Below are 23,576 nucleotides of genomic sequence, written 5' to 3' on the forward strand. Positions count from 1 at the left end.
GCAGGGACTTGCCTGGTGGCGCAGTGGTTAAGACTCCACACTCTCAATGCAGGGGGCCCGGGTTCAATCCCTGGTCAGGGAACTAGATCCCACAGGCATGCCGCAACTAAGAGTTTGCATGCCACAACTAAGGAGTCCGCCTGCCGCAACTAAGACCCAGTGCAACCAAATAAATATTTTTTAAAAAATGAAATAATGCATAAGAAAACACTTAGGATATAGAAGTATTCAGTGAGTCCTTAGATTTATTAATTCCTATATATTTAAAAGAATAACATTCCCTCATTTGTGTCTTTTGATCCTCCATGCACAACAATTTGTAGAATAACACTGTGGGGTGGGGAGGTGGGGTGGAGAAAAAACACAAATCTCAACTAGCAATTCTCTGTTCCTCCTGGAAAAATTATGAACTGCTAGAATGTGATGGTCTTATTCACACATCAGAACACCTACCTACAAAATCTATTTTCTTTCCACTATACCACATTCCTTCCCAAATGTGAACTGGAAAGTGTTCAATGAGGTATAAATACTGAACCAGCTAATTAACTTTTGTCTTTGTCCTTAGGCGTTCCCCCTGCAATCCATCTTGCAACTTACTGTCCTATTAATCTTGGTAAATCACTGCTGTGATCAAATCACCTGTGGGCTCAAAACTATCAATATCTTTTCAATGCCTATGGAATGAAGTTCTAGTAACAGGTGAAGGAAAGGAGAGATCTACCAATTACTAAGTGCTTAGTGTCACACACTGTGCTAGGTGATTATCTAAGCTCCCCGTTTTATGACTATAAACACTTAACATAAAAAGCAGTATGTGACAAATATCATGCTATATATTATGAAAGTATTGAAGAAGAACAGGGTACTTTTGGTTATGATGTCTTAAAGGTGGTATGTACAGTCTTTGAAAAGATTCTGATGGGGAGGAAATTTTCATAGATGTGGGATAGGATGATGGCAAACACAGTTCCCTATCTTATGAATCCCTTTTATTGTTCCAGGAAATATATACATCTAGTCACTGAATAAATACCTACAGTGATGCCGAGATTCCGTCATAAGGCAGCCCATTTCACTGTCAAACAACTATCAGCATAATTAATAATAATGACAGGTAATGTTTACTAAGTGTTAACATTTGCTGTAAGTATCAGACAATGTGTTAAATATTTTACATGCATTATTTCATATAATATGCAAAACAATACTATAAGATAGGTAGCATTATTAAACAAAAAGAAAACACTTAGAAAGGTTAAGTAAGTATTTCGATCAAGGTCTCTTGGCTAGTAAGTGACAGAATCAGAAACTGAAATCTAGACTATACTAACCAAAAAGCACTGTGCCACACTGTGGTAAATTATTTTTCTTTAATTCCACTAAGTGATGATCACAGTCTACTGTAATACAAGTGAGCACTGGGTACTCTGGAAGCAGGTAAGCTAGACTAGAGGAGTTAAAAAGAGATTGTGCCTGAAATGAATCTTGAAAGCTGAGAAGCAGCTAGGACAGGAAGGAGGAGACGGTATTCCAAAGCAAAGGCAGCAGTCGACGCAAAGAATGGAAGGGTGAGAGAGCATATATTTAAAGACCTTTAAGTAGCTCAGTATGGCTAAGGACACGGGAAAAAATGGGGAAGTGGCAAGATGTAAAGCTAGTGAGTTAGAAGGGACAGCTTATGAAGGCCTTGTGCACAACAGGCAAAAATATTCAGTTTTCATAACCTGAAAGTTTACTGAGGAAACACTTTCACTGGGAGATGAGTTTGGGAAAAGTTAGACGGACGTTAGAGTAATTAAAGAGAGACCATGAGGGCCCAAAGTGAGGCTGGAAGGGAAGAGAGCTAAGAAATAAATTATGAAGAAACAATTAAGAGGACTTGTAAATGATTTAATAGCTGGGATAAGGGAAGGGAAGAATAAAGGATAGACTCCCACTTTCTAGCCATTGGTGACTGGGTGAATGATAACACCAATAACTAAAACAGTAAACACCAGAATAGCTATTTTAAAATTTTGTTGCTGTGCCAAAAGCTGTCTCTCTGTGAATTTTCCCTGTAGGTAGAGTTTTCTGTACTCTAAGGGAATGGTTTCCAGAGTGCAGTTGGCACCTCAAAGAGTCTGTAAGATGATCCATTAAGGTATGAGGGGAAAATGTGAGAATTTCTATTTCATTTTTAACTAAAAAATAAGAAATTAAGCTTTAATAAAATATATGGACTCACAACAGTACGTGTATATAATTTATAAATAATTATACATATATTGGAAGCATGTACTTATACATTTTTCTTAAATTATAAGGGTACTACCAATAAGGCAACACCATACAACAAAAAGTTATCATTTATGATATGCCTATTATTTAGCAGGTACAGTACCACTCTTAACATACTTCCATTTTGCCCTTACAATTACTGTTTAGGTACCTAATAATCCTGATTTACAAGATGGAGACACTGAAACTCTGACCATAGTCCTTCATGATCTCACCTTAAATAAATTGCCTACTACCCAAATTACTAAATGGCAGGGCTGAAATTTGCTTACTATTCTGTCTGACAGCACTTTAAGTGTTTGAATACAGTGTGCTTCCCCTGAGAGTTACTTTTTCTGGGATCAATGTCCCAATTCCTTTAAGTGTTCTTTGTAGGTGAGTTTCTGGGCCACTTTAGTATTTTTGCATGAATGACTTTTCCTTTGATCAAGTCCTTTTTAAAATGTATTATCCATTCTAAACACACTATTCAAAATATGGGCTTACTAGCAAAAATCCATAGAGTATGAGTATCACCACCTTCAAGATGGAGAGAAAAATGGAATAAAATCACATTAACAATTTATGTATGTACTCAATACCATTTATTTCTATCACATTCACCTTTGATGCACATGTAACCTACTTTTCCAAAATGACCCTGTCACTTCTCCACTCAAAAGCCTTGAGTGGCTTTCTATCTCACGCATAGAAAAAGCCGAAGCCCTTACCAAGGGCTACAAGCCTGTAAGCTCTGGTATCCTGTTCCTTCTGTTGCTTATCTCCTATTACTCTCCCCTTTGCTTACTCTAGTCTAACACAAGAGCCACATACATGCTCCTTGGGTATCCCAAGCATGCTCCTGCCTCAGGGTCTTTGTACTTTCTTTCTTCCTCTTCCTGGAATGCTCTCCCTCCCAGATGTTGGATGGCTCACTCCTTCATTTCCTTAAGGCCAAATGTCATCTTCTGAGTCAGACCTAGCCTGACTGCCCTAGGTAAAACATCAACTCCAGCTTCTTAATATTTTCTATGCTCCCTTCCTTGCTTTTCTTTTCTTTACAGTACTTACTGCACCGAATATATATTTTACCCATTCGTCCATCCATCCATTCATTGATGGATGTCTTTCTTTCTCTCCCTGGAACGTAAGCTCCACAAGGATAGAACTTTTCTGTTTTGTCTATTCCTGTATAATACTGCCTGGAAAATAGGAAGTACTCAATAAATTCTTATTAAACAAATGAATAAAATGAGAAAAAGGAAGGTGTGACCTGATTAGGGACATGGTACAATATAATGAGTGAGAGATTCTAAATTAAAATTTGCAATGTCTGAGTTTTTAGCCTGAGACACGATGGAGAAGCATTTCATAAAGAATAAGAGGGATTAGCAAACCCTAAAGTAATCTGGCACAAACAATCCTGACCTTAAAGTTAGTTTTTAATAATAAAAGTGATACCTAGAATATCTAAGAGAGAATTAGCTAGAAAGGATGATTAAAGAAAGGAATATGATTAATATTAATATGAACCTTAAGGTAGTTAATAAATGCTTTAAGGGGTCTGGGTATAATCAGCATTATGGCAAGAGTAGAATCTAGAGTCAAACTCTGTTGCTTTCTAGCTATGCAAATTCAGGCAAGTTACCTAATTTTATGTCTTATTTTCCTCATGTGTGTTATAAGAGTAACACCCTTCAGAGTGTTGATGTGGTGATTAATCAACACCATGTATACTCTGGCACATATATTAAATGTTAATTTTTATTAGCATAGTAACTGGCACATAAGCTCTCAATAAATATTAACTATTAGTATTATTGCCAAATTATAAACTTTTGGTAGCTTATTCTGAAAGTGACTAAACCAGAGGTCCATCTGGTAAGGACTATAACATAAATTTTTAAAAAGACTAAAAATTAATTACCACATAAGAATCTAGCACTTGTATGGAGAGGGTGTGGAGAAAAGGGAACCCTTCCACACTGTTGGTGGAAATGTAAATTGGTGCAGCCACTATGGAAAACAGTATGGAGGTTCCTTAAAAAACTGAAAATAGAGTTACCATATGATCCAGCAATCCCACTCCTGGGCATATAATGGGAAAAGATGAAAACTCTTATTAGAAAAGATACATGCAGGCTTCCCTGGTGGCGCAGTGGTTAAGAATCCGCCTGCTAATGCAGGGGACATGGGTTTGAGCTCTGGCCAGGAAGATCCTACATGCTGTGGAGCAACTAAGCCTGTGCGCCGCATCTATGGAGCCTGCGCTCTAGAGCCCGTGAGCCACAACTACTGAGCCTGCATGCTGCAACTACTGAAGCCTGTGTGCCTAGAGCCCATGCTCCACAACAAGAGAAGCCACTGCAATATGAAGCCCACACACCGCAACGAAGAGTAGCCCCGGCTCGCCGCAACTAGAGAAAGACCACGCAGCAATGAAGGGCCAACGCAGCCAAAGATAAAATAAATAAAAATTAAAAAAAAATAAAAAAGAATTAAAAAAAGAAAGAAACATGCAACCCAATGTTCATGGTGGCACTATTTACAATAGCCAAGATACAGAAGCAACCTAAATATCCATCGACAGATGAATGGATAAAGAAGATGTAGTGTATATATATATATATATATATATATATATATACACAATGGAATATTACTCAGCCATAAAAAAGAATGAAATAATGCCATTTGCAGCAACATGGATGGACCTAGAGATTATCATACTAAGTGAAGTGAGTCAGAGAAAGACAAATATTATATGATATCATTTATAGGCAGAATCTAAAAATGAGTACAAATGAACTTATTTACAAAACAGAAACAGACTCACAGACATAGAAAACAAACCCATGGTTACCTAAGGGGAAGGTGAGCGGATAAATTAGTTGTATGGTATTAACAGATACACATTACCATATATAAAATATATAAACAACAAGGATTTACTGTATAGCCAGGAAACAATATTCAGTATCTTGTAATAACCTATAAAGGAAGAGAATTGAAAAAAAAAGATATACACATATACATATGTATAACTGAATCACTTTGCTGTACACCTGAAAGTAACACAATACTGTAAATCAACTATACTTCAATTAAAAAAAAAGAATCTAGCACTTTTAGAACACATCTATTCCAATTACCATATGTTTTCATACTATAACATTCATTTTGGATTTTTATTTATTTATTTATTTATGGATGGCTGCGTTTGGTCTTCATTGCTGCGTGTGGGCTTTCTTAGTTGCACTGAGTGGGGGCTACTCTTCATTGTGGTGCGTGGGCTTCTCACTGCGGTGGCTTCTCTTGTTGCGGAGCATGGGCTCTAGGCACGTGGGCTTCAGTAGTTGCAGCACGCAGGCTCAGTAGTTGTAGCACGCGGGTTCTAGAGCGCAGGCTCAGTAGTTGTGGCGCACGGGCTTAGTTCCTCTGCGGCATGTGGGATCTTCCTGGACCAGGGATAGAACCCGTGTCCCCTGCATTGGCAGGTGGATTCTTAACCACTGCGCCACCAGGGAAATCCCTCATTTTGGATTTTTTTTTTTTTTTTTTTTGCGGTACGCGGGCCCCTCACTGTTATGGCCTCTCCTGTTGCGGAGCACAGGCTCCGGACACGCAGGCTCAGCGGCCATGGCTAACAGGCCCAGCCGCTCTGTGACATGTGGGATCTTCCCGGACCGGGGCACGAACCCATGTCCCCTGCATCGGCAGGCGGACTCTCAACCACTGTGCCACCAGGGAAGCCCTCATTTTGGATTTTGTTTAAAAGTCAGACATAATATAAAATTTGACTAACTTTATAGCTTTAATTTATATCAGTTGTTCTCAATCTTTTATTCTTCTACAATAAACTTGAGAGAGATGGCACGCTCCCATTATACACAGTGGCTCAGTAGAGCAATGATTCTACACTAAGTGGGGAGAATGTGGTGGGGTGAGGTGGGGCGGGTTGTCCTGAGTTGAGAATTACTAGTTCACATAATGGAAAAATATTATATAAAGAAAGCTGTGATTCAGAGGCAAGAAACAAAGTCAAATCTACAGAAAAACACCAAGTGTTAAGTCACAGATTCATTTCCTTAATGTAGATCCAAAACATTCAAGGTACTTAAAATGTCTTACTAGTGTGTTTTCTCCATTGGAACTATTCCAGAGCCTCATTCGATTATCTGTACCAACAGTGAGGAGGTGAAGCCCATCACTTGTAAAACATAAGCCATTAACTTTCCCATTATGAGCAGTGTTTGCTGCAATGAAAAACACAATTCAGTTTATCTGTTCTTATAAATTCAACACACACTTAATGCTTGATGATATAGTTATTTAAACATATTAAAGGAAAACTATCTGAATTATCTAAATATAAGTTGATTATATTTAAAACTAATCATCCCTTTGGATTACTTGAACATAAGCTATATAAATTAGAACCATAAAAGCAGAGGAAAATAGGAAAAGCAAAGGGAGAAAATCCTGCCAAATATAATTTTTCTTCAGAGAGTAAGCTGTGCTATCAAACTCAATTAACTGCATAAACTTACCACAAAAATTTTAAATTGAAAATTAAACTTCTTATATATTATTTCCATTTGCAATCTAAAAATCATTCCATGGACTATTAAAAATCAATAATACTAAAAAAAAGAAAAAAAATCAATAATACTAGTATTTGCCACTTAAAGAAGTGTTATAGTCTCAATCAAAATTTATATTACTTCTAAAATGAACAGGTTTGAGAAAGTGTAATTCTAAATAACCTGATTAATTTAATTTAAAAGATTATTAAAACAATCATAGGTTTTATATAGTTCAACCTAATGTATTTCTGGTCCAAATTTAATTCTGAATCAGAATTTTAACCTACACAGAAATTAAATTCTATTATAAAAATGCAATCGAGGTACTTTGTCACCTGGATTGCAGTGGACTCAAATTAAACACAACTTGCAAATTTTGTGACAAAATGGACACAAAATATTACCATTTCTTTAATTTACTGTAACTTCCTAAATGGCACTGAATTTGTATTAGTTGGCCTCATGTGAGGAAAAAAATAAAATAACAAGTTAATCCAGAAAAGTTTCTACATTCAAAAATTCAGGGGCAGAAGAAATGCCATACTTACTTGTATCTTTTAGTTTCTTTCTTTTTTTTTTTTTTTAAAGGCCATGCCACACAGCATGCAGGATCTAGTTCCCTGACCAGGGATCAAACCTGGGCCCCCTGCATTGTGAGCACAGACTCTTACCCACTGGACCACCAGGGAAGTCCCCTTACTTGTATCTTAAAGAAAGACAACCATAACTTATATATACTACCAAATGTAAAATAGATAGCTAGTGGGAAGCAGCCGCATAGCACAGGGAGATCAGCTCGGTGCTTTGTGACCACCTAGAGGGGTGGAGTAGGGAGGGTGAGAGGGAGACGCAAGAGGGAGGAGATATGGGGGTGTATGTATAGCTGATTCACTTTGTTATAAAGAAGAAACTAACACACCATTGTAAAGAAATTATACTCCAATAAAGATGTTAAAAATTTAAAAAAAAATTAAAAAAAAAAAAAAAAGCTCACTGGAATCCTTAGTAAAAAAAAAAGAAAAAAAAGACAACCATAATTTAGTTGATGTAAATTTAGAAACTGATTTGTTGTGAATGCCTTTTTAAAAAAAACATAAAATCTACAATTTGTCAACATACATTTATTTGGTTTCAATTCAAAAATTTCAATATAAAAATACTATCAATGCCATATTTCTGTATTAATGTGTTTTTCATTACCTGATTCAACTGCTTGTGACTTTTCCCCATTATGCTGATCAAGAGTAATCAAACATCCTGATGCTCTCCTCACATCCCATAATTTTGCTTTACTGTCAGCACTGAGAAGACATAAATGCTACATTAACGTGTATAGCTAGGATAATAACTGTACTCCTCACCCACCTTTCCAGTATTATGGCATACAGAGGTCTCAGTATATTAGCACAAATGTATTTGTACATTTGGATGGTTGTACTTTTGCCTTTCCAGCAAATATTCAATAGTCAATAGTAGCACAAAGAAGTGAAAAAATAGAAAAAAAAAAAAAGTAAATCACAAGGATGGAATTCTGCTGTTTCTTCTGTTGTTTTTAATGACATGAGCATCTTCCTCTCCAAAGACTAGACAGGCTTAGAGCTTTGTTCCTTGGCAAATTTGTTACTATATCTGTTCTACTGTTTGTTATTCAAATGTTGCCTAGATAATCAAGCAGTGAACTAATTTCACTTTGCTTAAGAATCCATTTGGTAGGAATATGGTTTTTCTTTTTTTATGAAAAAAATTAAGAATAAGGTGAATCATAGGACAAAATATTTTTATTTGGTTTCCTGTACTCAAATCAATCTTTGCCAGATATACAAGAAATAAATTTAATGTCTCCTAGAAATTCGACACTTATTTTCATTTTATTTCAAGTGAAACGAAAAAAGGTAAAACCATGATCATATATCAATTTCAGCTTCTAAACTACTACTAAAGAAAATATAAATCAGTTCAACTGATGCTATCATATCCTCACAAAGCCCTCAATAATATTCTAACCTGTTGGGTTTATCCAGGTCATTTTAATTAGAAAGAGTATTACGCTGCATTTTATAAGCTTATTTCTCATTTATAAACCTTTAAAAAAATATCTATACAGGGTTTATCTCTTCCCATAACTTTGGTTATTTTCACAGATCACCATCAAACGTAGCCAATTAGAATAGTCGGCAAAAAGTTAGCATTTTCCATTCTCAATTTGGTTTTCTTTCTTTCCAGCTGGGGAATAGGTCTGCAATGGGAGGAGTCTGAGGACTTAAGTCTCTTCTGAAACAGATTAGATATGCACATAACTAACTCCTAACATTGATGACTAAGTCCATTGTAGTACTGATTCAAATTCCTGGGGTACTCTGAGAATTGAAAGCCTCAGTTTCCCTCCTGATTTGAGGAAAACCAAATTAGAAACAAACAATGTAAATCCAGTCTAGCATGGACCCACAAGTAGTGCCTAGCTCCTCACCTTCACACCTCTTTGGCCAGCCTTCTTATGGCTACATTCTCGACTTTGTTCTACTTCAGAAATCATAAATTTCAATGTCACATTCTGCAAACTACTAACAGAGGCTTCTCTGAGGAATAAACTGTAACAGAGAGGAAGGGCTGGCTGCTATACAAATACTGAGACATTTCTTTATAAGACTAATAAAAGTAGTTTTTGTAATAATTCTTCTGCAAAAAGTTTTATTAAAATGTCTATATCAAAATTTGATTACTACTTCCTGTCCCTTCAGTTTTTAAATTTTCTTATCAACACTCATGCTTGTATCTCATTAGGTCCTTGATCCTTCCTATAAGCCTTTTGGTGATTTTATTTCCTTCCTTATACCTGTGACTTGAACGATTTTTAGACAATTGTTAAGTCTGTGTCATTCAATGTTTTGATTTCTGTGGCTTAGTACAGCTGTGGGCTACACCTTCGATAGAGCACAAAATACTGACCAGCAATCCTATGTGCCCTTAATCAGCTCCTTCTTCCATTCATTAAAACTGTTATTCCAAATCTTTAACTACCTTCCCTGAAAATTGCATCCTATTCCAGTATTTTCAATAGATGACATCAAGTTCTACTCACTAAAAAACAACAGAGGCCACTGGGTTCACATTTCTTGAGCTTCTCTGCCAAAGTCACAAATTTAATTGTATTCATGCCTTTTTCCTCCTTCCATTTAGTCTCATGATACCCTTCATGTGTCAAATCAGTGTCCCCTTCTATTGGGACCCTTGATATTACCCTCTCTTGTCTAGTCAAGGTCCTGATGTACCAATTATTCCCTCCATTTCTTCCTTTCTTTAAAAAAATTAATTAATTTGTTTATTTATTTATTTATGACTGCGTAGGGTCCTTTCTGCTGCACGTGGGCTTTCTCTAGATGCGGCGAGCAGGGTCTACTCTTCATTATGGTGCATGGGCTTCTCATTGTGGTGGCTTCTCTTGCTGTGGAGCACAGGCTCTAGGCACACAGGCTTCAGTAGTTGCAGCACGCAGACTCAGCAGTTGCAGCACGTGGGCCCTAGCGTGCGCGGGTTTCAGTAGTTGTGGCGTGCAGGCTTCAGGAATTGTGGCTCATGGGCTCTAGAGTGCAGGCTCAGTAGCTGTGGAGCATGGGCTTAGTTGCTCTGCAGCATGTGGGATCTTCCCAGACCAGGGCTCAAATCTGTGTCCCCTGCATTGGCAGGCAGATTCTTAACCATTGCGCCACTGGGGAAGTCACCCCTTCATTTCTTATCTTCACTAATTTCTCTCCAGCGATACTTTTCCGTCAGCATTTAAATATGTAAGACTCTTCCTTTCAGCAAACAAAACCCCCAACCCCCCTGATCCTCAAGAGTTAAGTGCTTTTAACACAACACTGTAAAACAACTATACCCCAATTAAAAAAAAAAAAAAAAGAAAAGAAAAAGAGTTACGTGCTCTTGTTCTTTTTTCCCATATTATACCTACCAGAGACATATCTCTATTAAAGCATTTTTCAGGATGTTCTGAAATCACTGATTTTTCTGACTATACCCCCTCATTAGACTATTACCTTCTTGAAAGGACTACACCTGTGTTACCTCTGTGTCCCTAGCACAATGCTTGGCACATGACAGGAGTCATTAAATGTTAGTAAACTGAATCAATGAGTGGATGAATGTGCTGAATCAGATTCAAAATAATTTTGGGTTAAAGAAAATGAATTAAAATGCTACTATTCTTAAATTGACAGTGTTACACTTTTGTAAGCAAAAATGACACAACACAGTTGTTTCATGGGTAGTACTAGTAGATTTGCATTGCTACACAGATTCTGTTGTTTTCTCTGTTTTACAAAGTGAGCACCTTCAAGATAGATAGTCAGGATTAAGATTATGATGCAAAGGAAGATTTCTTTTGGTGATATGAATTAAAATCTGTAACTCAATTATCTTATTTTCTAGGACCTACTTAGCAACTAAATATGCGTCTAACATAAAAACAGTCTTTCCAAAATGCTTATCATTAATTATTAACTTCAAAACCAAATAATTTGCATTTTACCTTGCAGTTGCCAAGATATACTCATAACGCGGTGACCAGGAAACTGCCAATATTTCTTGTCTGTGACCTGCAAAACAACTGTATAAAATGACTTGCAAAATATTTGAAAAAAATCAAAAGATACAGTGCAATTAATTTTGTTGGATTATGAAGAAAGCATAGACTAAATCTTAAAAATAAATTGATACAATCATGATTTTTTTCACATTTATAATAATCTATATTTAAATATTAATGTGAAGTCTATGGGGCATTTCTCACAATGCTATTTTATTATAAAAGGTCTGGGTTTGCTTTGGAAAAAACATTCAGAGCAAGTGAGTCTGTCTTTTCAAATACAGGTGTTAGCCTAGCAAGTCTATCTATTAATAAGTGATATAGCTCAAGCTTACTTACTTATCTCTACAACAAAATCCCTGCAACAAACCACCATACAAGATAAACATTCTAAAGAATAAAAATGTTCTCTAAGTTTTCAGAAAGTTATAACAGAAAAAAATTATTTTAAATCATGATTGTAAAAGGTATTTATATAAAAATTTTTATCTAGAAAGCACAAGTGATAAGTTCATAGGATAAGTGATTTCAGCATTTTAATTCACTTCTACCTAACTAAACTATTCAAATCATATATTTTCATCTACCTAGCTTATATTCATAGAAATTCATGATAATGTAAAACAAATGTTATCCATCTCACCAAGTTTTCCTGATATATTTATTATGTGTTTCTCAGAGATGAATAAAAATAGTATATCTGAATTACATCCTATTTTTTCACTGTTTAGAATTAGATGATCTAATACTAATAAAAAAGTAGCAAAAATAATTTAAGCTAGTAAAACTTTACCGAAGTATTATTTCAATACCTTTTTCTAAAATATTTTTATTGAGAAAAGAAGCACCTAAATATTAAGAATGTTTACTCAGCCAGAACAATATTAAAAAAATGCTCATGGAGACAAATGTACTGATGTAAGTTTCATAAGTAGTTCATTTTTTTCAATGTAGAAATAACACACGGTTTTTGAGTTAGACTTTCTATATTCTTTGAGCTTCCCCTTGGCTACTGTACATAAAAATGTCTCCTCAATAGTTTAGTTTTATAACAATAATGCACAAAAGGATCTTTAATTCCCTGCTGACTTCTAACAACTAGCACAAAATACATCAGTCATGTCACTTATAAAGAATACATTGTTAATAATGTTTCATTTTGTTGAATGGTTTACTCAAAGTAGTTGTTGTTTCAAATACCCTGTAGAATGTGGGAACAGGATCCAGACTTTAAGTCACAAAGTTGTACTTTGGGCCCTCTAGTACCAACTGTAAAAACAAAACAAAAAAAATAGTTTAAGATAATTTTACTATAAATCATCACCAAAAGGAAACAAGAAACTACCCTATGAGTCATGACATACTCACTGTATCCATGCAGAAATATAAAAATGTATGCTAATAATATACTTTAAATAGTTATTAATGTTTATAACTAGAAAAATTCATTTTATTTTAATAGCTTAGCTTTTCCATGGTAATGATATACTTCTAATCACTAGTAACAGATTCACAGAAACTCTGGACACAGACTGAGTGGACCTCAAAGACAAGTTAGTGCCCAAACTCTTTAAAGATGAAGCAGCTGACTGATGTCTGGAGGTGAAGAGATTCATGAAGTGCCACAGAAATAATGTCACAGGGACCTGATACCTGATACCAGGAAGACATTTTTTCTTCTTCACACATGAAAATTTTTGTTGCAGGTGCTTTCATAAAAATGGATGTTTAATTTGAATCACACATTCTAGAGAAAAGGAAATCATTTCCTTGTTTTACTGTGTCAAAATGAAAAAGCTGCCAAATTTTGTTCACGTAAAATCTTTGAAACTTTGGTGATTTAAAAGTAACTCTTTCATGTACCACAATGTTCATTGCAGCTCTATTTACAATAGTCAGGATATGGAAGCAACCTAAGTGTCCATCGACAGATGAATGGATAAAGAAGATGTGGCACATATATACAATGGAATATCACTCAGCCATAAAAAGAAACAAAATTGAGTTATTTGTAGTGAGGCGGATGGACATAGAGTCTGTCATACAGAGTGAAGTAAGTCAGAAAGAGAGAAACAAATACCGTACGTTAACACATATATATGTAATCTAAAAAAAAGAAAAAAAAAGGTTCTGAAGAATGTAAGGGGAGGACAGGAATAAAGACACAGATGTAGAGAATGGACTTGAGGACATGGGGATGGGAAGGGTAAGCTGGGACGAAGTGAGAGAGTGGCATGGACTTATATACACTACCAAATGTAAAATAGATAGCTAGTGGGAAGCAGCTGCATAGCACAGGGAGATCAGCTCCGTGCTTTGTGACCACCTAGAGAGGTGGCATAGGGAGGGTGGGAGGGAGACGCAAGAGGGAGGGGATATTGGGATATATGTATAGCTGATTCACTTTGTTGTAAAGCAGAAACTAACACACCATTGTAAAGCAATTATACTCCAATAAAGATGTTAAAAATTTTAAAAAAAGTAACTCTTAAGGGAACAGAAATGTGCTTTCTTAATCTTTGAATCCTAGCCACTTTGAAACCTAGCACAGTGCCCAACTTGTACAATATCCGTTAAACTGAATACAAAGAGTAATACACACTTTTTTTTTTTTAAAGAATTGTGATCTTCATCAGGGTTAAAATGTTTATATCAAAACTAACTAGATATTAAAAGGGAGAAAGTTTTCAATATGTTAAAAAACAACATATGTACAAACCTGCTACCAAACAGTGCTTGGTGGCAACTGGAGACATATGATGACTATAAACTGTTTCTTCAAAATTAAATACGTCTGCAATCTGATAATCAAAAGACATTTAAAATAAGTGTAAGTTCTAATTACAATCACAAAAGCAACAAATTTTCTATTTGCTTATTTTCACAGTTAGCAATTTTTTAATTGACTGTTAGCAATTTATTTATTTTTCTTTAATAAATCCCAGAAATCAAGACAAGACAACCACTTGGTTCACCATCTTCCCTTCCGCTCCATTCTGAGGGACTTCAGCATCTACACAGATGATCTAGCCAGTACTCTGCCTCCCAGTGCCATACAACCTCAGCTACCACACCCAGGACATTCTCATCACCTAGAACTGCTTCTCCTTTGAAATCACCTATTTCAGTTATATATGACCAAATTTTATATCGTTCCAGGTCCCCCCCGCCCAGCTACCTACAAGACACCCCAATAAAGCCCAGAAGTCCTATCAGTTCCTTTCTTCACTTCTTTTCCTTCGTCAGCTTGGATTCCAAGTTTCAATGCTTCAACTGCCAATATCTTTTATGTTATCATTGCATTTGTCAAGACCTCAACCTGACTCCAAATGTCTGCCTTCCGTGTACCTATATCCAGGTTTAACTACACCAGAGGTCAGCAAACTTCTGTAAAGGGTCAGATTGCAGGCTTTGAGAACCAACTACTCATTTCTGTCACTGTAGTGTCAAAGTGGCCATAGACAATAAATGAGCATGTCTGTGTTACAGTAACACTTTTTTTTTTTTTTTTTTTTACAAAAAGAGTCCATGAGAAGCCTTGGCCCAGAGCCTAGACTTGGCCTATGGGCCGCAGTTAGTTGACCTCTGCCCTATCCAGGTGAAGAAAATCTTATAATAGAGAAGACTAGTATCACTATAAAAGATCATTCATCTCAACTGGGCTTTAGTACTGACTGCCGGTCCTACAATTTCAATAGCGTTGTCTACAATATTTGCAGCTATTTCAAACCTTCGCCACTCTCCACAAAAATCGCCCCTTCATCACTACAGGTGATCTGATCTTTCATTCCAAAGAGAAAATAGGAGCCATTCAATGAGAATTTCCTTATTGTCTTAAAAACAAACTTATAAACACATTTGCTTCCGCTTATCTTTTTTCCTTCTTCATTCCTGTTATCATGAAAAAAATGATCCTTCCTCTTATTTAATTTCCCCACCTGTGTTCAGATCACTTTCAGCACTGTCAGAAATCTCACCCTATACATTATTGCCTCTATCTCCCGAGTATGTATAACTGCTCTCTCCCTACTGGCTCGTTCCCATCAGCACTAAAACATGTTCAAGTCTCTTTCATTGTAACAGCACTCCCCTCCCCAAGACAAAAAAACAAAATCCTTTTCACCCAAATTCCTCCTAATTAATCTTCTTCCTCCCCCTTTAAATCCAAATTTTGGCTGTCTCTAATTTCTTATCTCTTATGTATTTCTCAACTTACTGCAAACTTATTTTTTATCTCCACTACTCCCACTCTCACCACCCTGCCAATACCACTGATAACCTTCTATCACCAAATGTAGTCTTTATCTTACCTAATCTGTCAGTAGCATTCAACACAGCTGACTATTCTACCTTCGTTAAGACAATCTCTTCCACTGGCTTCCATTATATCACATACTCCTGATTTCCCTCTTATTCTCTCTGGCTAGGCCTTTTCATTGTCTTCTGCAGGCTTTGTTGTTCCTTCTCCTGTCCTTATAATCTTCCTCAAGGTTTAGACTCCTCTCTTCAACTGCCACCTATATCCTAGTGATTCACAAATCTATATTTTCAGTTTAGACCACACTCCCAAATTCCACCTAGGTATAGCTCAATTCCTGGATTATCTCCACTTGGCTCTACACCTTAAAGTTAAATAGAGAAGACTCTAGAGAAGACATTCCTCTAAGCCACAACATATGCTCAAGCTATTAAAACATGCTCATGGAAAACTGAGATGAAGGTATGAAAAGTACCTAATACATATATTAATAGGAAAAACTAATGATGGGAGTAGACGATGGAGAAAATAATAGCAGAGAAAATAATAGCAGAGGCACAACTGTTTCTTACTGAATGCTTTCGAATTTATTATTAAAAATAAAATACTGTCAGGCTTCCCTGGTGGCACAGTGGTTGAGAGTCTGCCTGCCGATGCAGGGGACACGAGTTCCTGCCCCGGTCCGGGAGGATCCCACATGCCGTGGAGCGGCTGGGCCCGTGAGCCATGGCCGCTGAGCCTGAGCGTCCGGAGCCTGTGCTCCGCAACGGGAGAGGCCACAACAGTGAGAGGCTCGCGTACCGCAAATAAATAAATAAATAAATAAAATAAAATACTGTCATACCTTTATTTCAAACAGAATTATGAACTCATGGAATACTGTTTTAAGTTAGCAAAACATTTACGTTTTAAAGAAAATTTAAATCCAAGATGTCAGAGTTTTAACAGAAGTCAATGTTAAGGAAAGAAAATGTAAATGTATGGCTTATTAATTTTTAATTAATTAAAAAAATTTTAATTAAAAGTCATACTTTTAAATGAAGTGTAACATACAGAAAAGTACACAAAAATCATAAGTGTACAGCTCAATTAATTTTCACGAAGTGAATTTTCACAAAGTAATGACCACCTTTATTGAAAAACAGAACATTACAAACATTACAAATACCCCAGAAGGCTCCTTATGAACCCCCCCTTACAAATCTCACCAAGAAAGATACCCATCATACAGGCCTCTATCATCATTAGATTAGTTTTGTCTATTTTTGAACCTCTTATAAGGGGAATTATATATTAGGCACTCTAGTTTTTGGTTATTTTATCTAATATTATATAAGATTCATACTTTTTGTTAATACAGAAGTGTTCCCTTGTCATTGTAGGAGAGTGCTCCGATGTAAAATTTGCCAGATTGCATTTGGCTGCTAATGGACATTTGAGTTGTTTCCAGTTCTTGGTTATCATCAACAGTGCTGCTATGAACATTCTTACAAATATCCTTTAGTACACATACGCATGCATTTATATACCCAAAAGTGTAACTGCTGGGTCAGAGGATATGCACATATTTGGCTTCAGTCAATACCAAATATCTGTACCAATTTGTGATCTCATCAGCAACATATGTAATGTGTGATGATGTTATCATCAACCTCTTTTAAGTTTGGCCATTCTGGAGGGTACAGAGAGGTTGATGATGTTATCATCAACCTCTTTTAAGTTTGGCCATTCTGGAGGGTACAGAGAGGTATCTCATTATGTATTTAAATAACACATCCAGGTGCACAATCAATAAAGTTTAACACTTTTATTTATTGGCTATTTGGATATCCTCTTTCTTGAAGTGCCTATTCAAGTGTTTTGCCTATTTTTCTATAGGACTGTTTTAATTTTTGTTGACTATATAATCTGTACATCAGTCCTTTTTCAAACATATGCATATGTCAGATATATCATCCCATTCCATGGCTTACCTTTATACTTTTGTAATAGTGTTTTTTGATGACTAGAGATTCCTAATTCTAATGTAGCTCAATTTATCTATCTCTGCCTTTTTGGTTTGTAGTTTTTGTGTCTTTAACTGTCATAAGCCATAAACACATTTTCTTTTTTCATCTTTAAGCTGTATCATTTTATCTTTCACATTTATATACTTGTAATCCACCTGAAATTGACTTTTGTGTCTGGTGTGAGGTAAGGGTCAAAACTAGTTTTTAAATATGGATACCTAGTTCATCCAGGACCATTTATGGAAAAGGTTATCTTTTCCCCAATTCACTGCAGTGTTATTTTTATCATAAACCACATCATTATACAGCTATGGGTGTGTTTCATGATTCTCTATCCTGTTCCCCTGTGTGTGTTTGTTTTCACTTGTACCAATATCACACTGCCTTGATTAGTGTAATTAAGTTATGGCAAAGTCTTGGTTACAGGTAGTGAAGTCCTCAAGCTTCATTCTTCTTCAAGAGCACCTTGTCCCTCTGCATTTCCATATGTATTATACATTAGAATTACCTAGTCAATTTCCACAAAAGAATTCTGCAAAGGTTTTGATCAGAAATGCACTGATTCTATAGATCATACTGGGTAAAATCATTATCTTTATAATATTAAGCCTTCTAATTCTTTTCTTTCTTCTTCTTTTTAGAATTGAGGTATAGTTGATATACAAAAACAAAGTGATTCACAGTTTTTAAAGGCTACATTCCATTTATGGTTATTATAAAATATTTGTCATATTTCCTGTGTTGTAATATATATTCTTGTACCTTTCTTATTTTATACATAGTAGTTCGTACCTCTTAATCCCCTATGCCTATCTTGCCCCTCCCTCTTTCCCTCTCCTCACTGTGGTAACCATTAGTTTGTTCTCTATAACTGTGAGTCTGTTTCTTTTTTGTTATATTCACTAGCTTGTTGTACTTTTTAGATTCCACATATAAGTGATATCATACAGTGTTTGTCTTTCTCTGTATGACATTTCACTTAGTATAATACCCTCCATGTCCATGCATTTGATGCAAATGGCAAAATTTCATTCTTTTTTATGACTGAGTAGTATTCCATTGTATACACCGCATCTCCGTTATCCATTCATCTGTTGATGGGCAGTTGGGTTGCTTCCATATCTTGGCAATTATAAATAATGCTGCTATGAACATTGGGATACAAGTATCATTCTGAATTAGTGCTTTTGTTTTTTTCAGATAAATACCCACGAGTGGAACTGCTGGGTCATATGGTAGTTCTATTTTCAGTTTTTTGAGAAACCTCCATAATGTTTTCCTCAGTAGCTGCACCAATTTACATTCCCACCAACAGCACCCAAGGGTTCTCTTTTCTCCACATCCTCACCAACATTTGTTATTTGTGGTCTTTTTGATGATAACCATTCTGACAGGTGTGAGGTGATATCTCATTGTGGTTTTAATTTGCATTTCTCTGATGATTAATGATGTTGAGCATCTTTTCATGTGCCTGTTGGCCAGCTGTATGTCTTCTTTGGAAAAATGTCTATTCAGGTCTTCTAACCATCTTTTAATTAGGCTTGTTTTTTTGATGTTCAGGTGTATGAATTGTCTATATATGTGAATATTAACCCCTTATCAGTTATATCATTTGCAAACATTTTCTCCCATTCTGTAGTTTGCCTTTTTGTTTTGTTTATGGCTTTCTTTGCTGTGCAAAAGCTTTAAGTTTAATTAAGTCCCATTTGTTTATATTTGCTCTTATTGCTTTGCTTTAGGAGATAGATGCAAAAAAAATTTAGTATGATTTATATCGAGAATGCGCTGAATGTTCTGCTTTCTTTTAGTTTAATGGTTTCCAGCCTTACGTTAAGGTCTTTGATCCATTTTGAGTTTATTTTTGTATATGGTGTTAGAGAATGTTTTAATTTCATTCCTTTACATGTGGCTGTCCAGTTTTCCCAGCACCAGTTATTGAAGAGACTCTCCTTTCTTTTCCTTTATTTGGCCATGCCACAGAGCTTGTGTGATCTTAGTTCCCCGAGCAGGAATTGAACCTGGGCCCTCGGCAGTGAGAGTGCAGAGTCTTAATCACTGGATCACTAGGGAATTGCCAAGACTGTCTTTCCTGCATTGTATACTCTTGCCTCCTTTGTCGTAGATTAATTGACCATAAGTGCATGAGTTTATTTCTGGGCTCTCCATTCTGTTTCACTGATCTATGTATCTGTTTTTATGCCAGTACCATACTGTTTTGATTACTGTAGCTTTGTAGTATAGTCTGAAGTCAGCAAGCGTGATTCATCTAGTTCTGTTCTTTCTGAAGATTGTTTTGGCTATTCAGGGTCTTTCACGTTTCCATACAAATTTTAAAATTATTTGTTCTAGTTCTGTGAAAAATGCCCTCGGTATTTTGACAGGGATTGCAATGAATCTGTAGATTGCTTTTGGTTGTATGTTCATTTTCACAATGTTAATTCTTCCAATCCATATACACGGTATATATTTCCATCTGTTTGTGTGTTCTCCAATTTCTTTCATCAGTGTCTTATAGTTTTCTGAGTACAGTTCTTTAACTTAAGTAGGTTTATTCCCAGGTATTTTAATTTTTGATGCGTTTATAAATGGAATTGTTCCTTAATTACTCTTTCAGAAAATTCATTGTTAGTGTACAGAAATGCAACAGGTTTCTGTATATTAATTTTGTTTCTGGCAACTTTACTGGAATTCATTGATGAGCTCTAGTAGTTTTCTGGTGGTGTCTTTAGGATTTTCTAATGTATAGTATCGTGTCATCTGCAAACAGTGACAGTTTTACTACTTCTTTTCCAATTTGCATTCCTTCTATTTCTTTTTCTTCTCTGATTGCCATGCCTAGGACTTCCAAAACTATGTTGAATAAAAGTGGTGAGAGTGTGAATGTGACATATCCCACCATTTATTTAGGTTTTAATTTCTCTCAATAATATTCTATAGTTTTCTGTGTAGTGTTGAGTGGTCCTGTACACTTTTCAATTTCTTACTAGGTATATGATGACTTGTGCTGCAATTATAAACTATATTACTCTTGAAATTTCATTTTATAATTCTTTGTGCCTGGAATTCAGATACAACTGACCTTATATTCAGCAATTTTGCTGAATTTTCTTATACTATAATTTGGCTAAAGTTTCCTTTGGATTTTCCATGTTTGTAATCATGTAATCTGTAAATGCCAGTTTAAGGAATTTCCTGTTTATTCCTACTATGTTAGGAATTTTAAAAAAATCACGAATGGGTATTGACTTATATTAAGAAGTATTAAATATTTTCCTCAATAAAATGGGTATAGAGAGAATGTACCTCAACATAATAAAGGCCATATATGACAAGCTCATAGCTAACATCATACTCAACAGTTAAAAGCTGAAAGCTTTTCCTCTAAGATCAGGGAGAAGAGAAGGATGCCCACCCTTGCCAATTTTATTCAACACAGTGCTGGAACTCCTAGCCAGAGCAATTAAGCAAGAAAAAGAAATAACAGGCATCCAAACTGGAATGGAAAAAGTAAACCTGTCTCTATCTGCCCATGAAATGATATTATACATATAAAACCTTAAAGACTTCACCAAAAAACTGTTAGAATAAACAAATTCAGTAAAGCTGCAGGATTCAAACTGTTAAAAAAAATCAGTTGCATTTCTATACACTAATGATGAACTATCAGAAGGAGAAATTAAGAAAACAATCTCATTTATAACTGCAGCATAAAGAATAAAATACCTAGAAATAAATTTAACTAGGGAGGTAAAAGCTGTACACTGAAAACTACAAGAAACTGATGAAAGAAGCTGAAGACACAAATAAATGAAAAGATATTCCATACCAGTGGACTGAAAGAACTAACAATGTTAATATGTCCACAGCACCCAAAACAATCTATAAATTCAGTGCAATTTCTACCAAATTCTCAATGGCATTTTTCTAGAAATAGGAAACAATAATCTGAAAATTTGTATGGAACCACAAAAGACCCCGAATTGCTAAAACAATCTTGAGAAAGAAGAACAAAGCTGGAGGCATCACACTTTCTGATTTCAGACTATACAGCAGTCCCCTTCTTATCTGTATTTCACTTTCCTCCGTTTCAGTTATCTGAGGTCAACCGTGGTCTGAAAATATTAAATGGAAAATTACAGAAGTAAATAATTCATAAGTTTTAAATAATACACTGTTCTGAGGAGCATGATGAAAGTTTGCTTGTCCCACGTGGATGTGAATCATCCCTTTGTTCTGTGTATCCATATCATATATGCTACCCACACATGAGTATAGGAAAAAATATAGTATATACAGGGTTGGTATATACTATAACCACGGTAATTTGATAGTATCCGTGGTTTCAGGCACTCAGTGGGAGTCTTGGAATGTATCCCACATGGATAAGGGGGGACCACTGCATTACAAAGCTATAGTAATCAAAACATTATGGTACTGGCATAAAAACAGACACACAGATCAATGGACCAGAAAAGACAGTCCAGAAATAAAGCCAGGCATGTATGGTCAATTAATTTATGACAAAGGAACTAAGAATGTACAATGGGGAAAGGATAGTCTCTTCAATAATGATGCTGGGAAAACTGAACAACCATACGCAAAAGAATGAAACTGGACCACTATCTTACACCATGCACGTAAATTAACTCAGAATGGACTAAAAACTTGAATGTAAGACCTGAAATCATAAAACTCCTGAAGAAAACATTGACAGTGGTCTTGGTGAAGACTGTTTGGATTTGATACCAAAATCAAAGGCAACAAAAGCAAAATTAAACAAATGGAACTACAGCAAATTAAAAACCTGCTGCACAGCAAAGGAAACCATAAACAATATGAAAAAGCAACCTAAAGAGTGGGAGAAAATATTTGAAAATCATGATAAAGGGTTAATATCCAAAATATATAAAGAACTCATACAACTCAGTAGCAAAAAACCCAAACAATCCAAATAAAAAATGGGCAGAGGACATGAATAGACATTTTTCCAAAAATATAAGAATGGTCAAAATGAATATGAAAAGGTGTTCAATATCACTAATCATCAGGAAAATGCAAATCAAAACCACAATGAGATATCACCTCACATCTGTTAAAATGTCTATTATCAAAAAGAGATAAGTGTTGGTGAGGATATGGAGAAAAGGAAACCCTTGTAACTGGTAGTGGGAATGTAAATTGGTGCAGCCATCATGAAAGACAATATGGGGTTCCTCAAAGAATTTAAAATAGAACCATATGATACAGCAATCCCACTTCTGTGTATATATCTGAAGGAAATAAAATCAATGTCTCTCTCAAAGAGATAGCTGCACCTTCATGTTTTTTGCAGCATTATTTATAATAGCCAAGTCATGGAAACAACCTAAGTGTTCATCAACGCATGAAGGGATAAAGAAGATAACACACACACACATACACACACACAGGAATATTATTCAGCCATGAGAAAGAATGAAATCCTGTCATTTGTGACCATGGACAAACCTTGAGGGCATTATATTAAGTGAAGTCAGGCAGACAAGGACAAATACTGTATAATATCACTTATATGTGGAATCTTAAAAAGCCAAACTGATAGAAACAGTGAATAAAGTGATTACTGGGGCTGGGGGGGAGAAATAGAAAGATGTTGGTTAAAGAGTATAAACTTCCAGTTATAAGATGAATAAGAGAAGGGAGAAGTTTCATAGGGAAGGGGACCTGAGGCAGGGAACGTAACACATAACATGTGTTCAGAAGGCAAAAGGAGATCAATTTAGTGGCAGTACATCATTTAGGTTGAAAAGAGGTAGAAGCTAAGGTTGAGAAAGTGGGAAGTGAGGTTATGGAGAACTTAGAATGCCAGGCTGAATTTAGACAATGGAGTCACTAGAGGTTTC

The 23,576-nt window shown here is 35.7% G+C and overlaps 1 protein-coding gene across 2 annotated transcripts in view; it reads right to left on the minus strand.

Annotated features, from left to right (window-relative positions):
- The window catches only part of ERCC8 (ERCC excision repair 8, CSA ubiquitin ligase complex subunit), a 60,813-nt gene that overhangs the window by 13,166 nt on the left and 24,071 nt on the right, over positions 1–23,576 (minus strand). For both annotated transcript variants that reach the window (XM_067730762.1, XM_067730763.1), the window contains 5 exons: positions 14,147–14,228; positions 12,628–12,696; positions 11,371–11,437; positions 8,046–8,146; positions 6,391–6,515 (listed from right to left, as the gene is read on the minus strand). In XM_067730762.1, the coding sequence (XP_067586863.1) occupies positions 6,391–6,515; positions 8,046–8,146; positions 11,371–11,437; positions 12,628–12,696; positions 14,147–14,228 (444 nt within the window). The remainder of the gene's footprint in view (positions 1–6,390; positions 6,516–8,045; positions 8,147–11,370; positions 11,438–12,627; positions 12,697–14,146; positions 14,229–23,576) is intronic.

Source organism: Pseudorca crassidens, chromosome 3 (genome assembly GCF_039906515.1).
Source record: "Pseudorca crassidens isolate mPseCra1 chromosome 3, mPseCra1.hap1, whole genome shotgun sequence".
Taxonomy (NCBI): Eukaryota; Metazoa; Chordata; class Mammalia; order Artiodactyla; family Delphinidae; genus Pseudorca; species Pseudorca crassidens.